At 38.1% G+C, this 4047-nt stretch overlaps 1 protein-coding gene across 1 annotated transcript in view; it reads left to right on the top strand.

Moving 5' to 3' along the window:
- The first annotated feature begins 2700 nt into the window (after positions 1-2700).
- BEND6 (BEN domain containing 6) overlaps positions 2701-4047 on the top strand; it is an 8187-nt gene continuing 6840 nt past the window's right edge. Inside the window, exons 1-2 of the mRNA XM_017868183.1 lie at positions 2701-2792; positions 3394-3613. Coding sequence (XP_017723672.1) covers positions 2789-2792; positions 3394-3613 — 224 coding nt within the window. The 5' untranslated portion in view covers positions 2701-2788. The remainder of the gene's footprint in view (positions 2793-3393; positions 3614-4047) is intronic.

The raw sequence follows: 4047 nt of genomic DNA, 5'->3' as shown, positions 1-4047 counted from the left end.
GAGGGAGGGAGGGAAAAAAGAAAAGAAAAGAAAAAAGAAAAAAAGAAGCATTGGAAGCAACCTAATTTCCAAGTGAGAAAAGGAGCATTTAAAGAAGTTATAGGACCGGGCATGGTGGCTCACGCCTGTAATCCCAGCACTTTGGGAGGCCGAGGTGGGCAGATACCTGAGGTGAGGAGTTCAATACCAACCTGGTCAACATGGTGAAACCCCATCTCTACTAAAAATACAAAAATTAGCTGGCATGGTGCACACCTGTAGTCCCAGCTACTTAGGAGGCCAAGGCCAGAGGATCACTTGAACCTGGAAGGCGGAGGTTGCAGTGATTCGAGATCATACCACTGCACTCCAGCCTGGGTGACAGAATGAGACTCTGTCTCAAAATAAGTAAATAAATAAATAAGTTACAGAACATGAATATGTTGGATATTAGGGAAAATAGCCCATCAACAGGTGAATGGATACATTAATTATGAAGTAATGGAATGTTAGCAATAAAAAGGAATGAATTATGGTACACACAACATGGATGTGTTAAAATATTATGTGGAGAAAAAAGACAAAAAAAGGGAGAATACACTGTTTGAGTTCATTTATATGGAATTCTAGAACAAGTAAAATTTATCTACAGCTAAAGAAGTCAGATTAGTGGTTGCCTCTGAGGTAAGTCCAAGGATTGATTTAGACAGGATGTAAAGGAACATTCTGGGAGGATGGAAATGTTCTGTATCTTGATTAGGTGTGTTTTAAATGGGTGCACCCATTTGTCAAACTCATCCCCTTTACCTATGTAATTTCTGCTCAGACTTCATGTAAGGTTTTGCCTTTAACTGTATGTAAATTGGACCTTAAAAACTCATATTTTCCAAGAAAATTTAATAAAACAGGCAAAATATTCATGTTACCATTTTAATTGGAAAAAAAGAGGCATGATACAATGCAATGTATACAGTATGGTTCTAATTACATAAAAGAAAATACATTAATAAAACTAGAGATACACAGGCAGAAATAACAAGAATGATGTATGCCAATGAACATATACAAACATAATTTGAAAAAAATAGTAAATATTCTTGTAGTCCCACTTCATACCAAATTCCCTTTTTCTTCTTATGTTCTAGCTTTCCCTTCTTTCAGTTCCTCATATGAAGAAGGTGCTATTCACATGCCTCTAATGACCCCCTCATTCTCTTCAGCAATTTAATCCCTGCTCAGTCTTAAGTTGTCAGATGAATCTTGACTTCCTCAGAGAAGTCCTGCTTGCCCTACCCAAGTCAAGCCCTCCCATTCCCCAGGCTGGGTCAAGCACCTTGTGCTGCTGCTTTGTGCCATTTAAGAATTGTGATTTTTTATTTTTTGCATATACCTCAGGTAAACCAAACTGCAAAGTTAAGGGCAGTGTCCTCCACACTGCCAAGAGTGCCTAATACTTCTGACACCAACTACACATGCAGGAGTTTCCCAAAACCACCCTCATATTCAATAATTTTCTGTAATAGGAAAACTCACAGAACATTCGTTACAAAGAAAGGATACAAATTAGAATCAGCCAAAGAAAGAGGGCAGAGTCTGGGAGGTTTCCACATGTGTCAGGCTTTGGTTGTCTCAGGATGCCTTATGCCCATAGCATCTATATGTGACAATCCACATAAAGTATTGTCTATTCAGGAAGCTCACCAGAGCTCTACTGTCCAAACTTTTTATTGGAGCTTCATAATGCAGGCATGATTGATCGGTTGATTGCCTGCCCATGTGGTTGAACTCACTCTCTAAATCATATGGTTGGTCTTTCTGGATTTCAGGCTGTGGCCAACTGCCACCCTAAGGCTATTGCATGTGACTTGGCCCCACCATGAGTCAGCTTATTAGCATAAACTATCAGGCATGGTCCCAGGAGCTCATGATGAGTGGTGAAGACACTCCTGTCAGTCAGGAAATTCCAAGGATTTAACAGTTACTTCCCAGGAACTCGGACAAAGGCTAGATCGTTCTCTGAGCAGGGCAAAATTCTTGCTACACAGGCTGGTTTGTAAATAAGTCTCCCCTTCACCCCTCAGACTGTAAGCTCCAAAAGGACATGGATCACATCTGGTTTTGCTCCCAGTTTTATCCCTCACACCTAGCATAGTGGTTGGCAAATACGGGAGAATCTGCATAACATGGACTTGGGAGGCAGCCAGTCTGAATTTGAATCTTGGCTCTTCTCTTCATTGACTGTGTGTGACTCTGAATGAATTACTTAGCTTCTTGTTGCCTAACTGACTTCATCTGGAAATGAGAGGTAAAGATAATACCTATCTCAGAGAGTTGCAATGAGTATTGGATGAAAGAACATCAGTTAAGATCTCAGAATAGTGCCTGGCACAGAGAAAAAAAAACTAGATAAATGTTTAATATTATTAAATGCTCAATAAGTAATTACTGATGGAATAAGTGTCTGGCACATGAGAGATGCTAATAAATGTTTTTGAAAGAACAGAAAATAATATTTTCTTCTTTATTAGATTTTCCTTTAGTATAGTACCATATACCCATATATACTGATTTGCACATCATTAATTATTCTAAAATTGTAGCTCAATAATATGCTTAAGAAAAGTGTAAAAAAAGTTTCAGAGTTTTTTCACCTCTCCAGCAGGCTGTTCCCTCAACCATGTAGTGAGGAACTGAATTAGACAAGGTTCAAGATCTCTTCCAACTCCAACAACATGTTATTTGTCCTTAGGAAACAAACTAGATATAACAACAGAGAAGACCATTTTACATGGAAGCATGAAAACTTTGAATGTGTAAGTTTCCATTTTAAAAAAAGGAACAAAGAAAATATTCCATTGATTACCAAAATTCATCTTTAATATATCACAAGTTTGAATTGTAACAGTACATTTTTAATAATTTGATGAAATTTGACTCCCTTGTAAACCATACATGGTCATAGAAAATTTATTTTCATCTGTGAGAAATGGCTGGTTTTATCTTGGCACATAAACAGGCCTAATGTAAGCTTCTAGAAGGTTATTGATAATAGAATCAGTAATAGCTCCAAACAAGAGATTCAACTCAACATCTTCAAATAAAACCCCAACAACTAGAAAAAAAAGAATCAACTTTTAAAACATTATTTTTAGTTACAAAGTAATGCACATTCATTTAACTGCAAAAACCAAATGTTTTTTCATTGCTTTATTATTATTAAGCAATTACTAAATTATTTAATAATAAAAGTAAATATGTTCCAAACACCTTTCCTGCCATGTTTATTTTCCAAAGACAGCAAATGTTAACAGTGTGTTCTGCATATTTCTATGCACATACACTCAACAAGAAAAATGTACATATGCACCTTTTACCAATGGTATTTGTAAAGTGTACTTTTTCTTGCCATTTTAGTGTTACCACAAGCAGTCACCCAGTTTGAAGAATTGGTTGGTATGGCTGAGGCTCTGCTTAAGGGTGGAGGAACCATGTCTACATCTGCATCTACCCTCTGGAGAGCAACAAACAACTCCTCGCCAGATTCATTTGCCTCAACATGCAGTAATTCTAACTCCAGTTCACCAGATTCCTTAAAGCCTGAAGAAGAGCATCAAACTGATGAGAAACAGGTCAGGTGCAATAACCGCTTTATTGTTCTTTGGAATACGGTTAAATAAAAAATTTAAATAAGGGTAGACAATGATCATTGTTTTATCAGATAACTATTGGATAAACTAGTTTTATGCAATAGGAATATTACAATTCTTAAGTACAATTCTTAAGTACTACAAAGAAGAGGCATAAGGTGACTGGGTGTGGTGGCTCACCTCTGTAATCTCAGCACTTTGGGAGGCCGAGGCGGGCAGATCACGAGGTCAGGAGATCGAGACCATCCTGGCTAACATGGTGAAATCCTATCTCTACTAAAAATACAAAAAACAACAACAAAAAAAACTAGCCGGGCATGGTGGCAGGCACCTGTAGTCCCAGCTACTCGGGAGGCTGAGGCAGGAGAATGGCGTGAACCCAGGAGGTGGAGCTTGCAGTGAGCCGAGATCGCACCACTGC

Source organism: Rhinopithecus bieti, unplaced genomic scaffold (genome assembly GCF_001698545.2).
Source record: "Rhinopithecus bieti isolate Rb0 unplaced genomic scaffold, ASM169854v2 scaffold_841, whole genome shotgun sequence".
Taxonomy (NCBI): Eukaryota; Metazoa; Chordata; class Mammalia; order Primates; family Cercopithecidae; genus Rhinopithecus; species Rhinopithecus bieti.
This window is presented reverse-complemented; position numbering and strand designations above follow the sequence as displayed.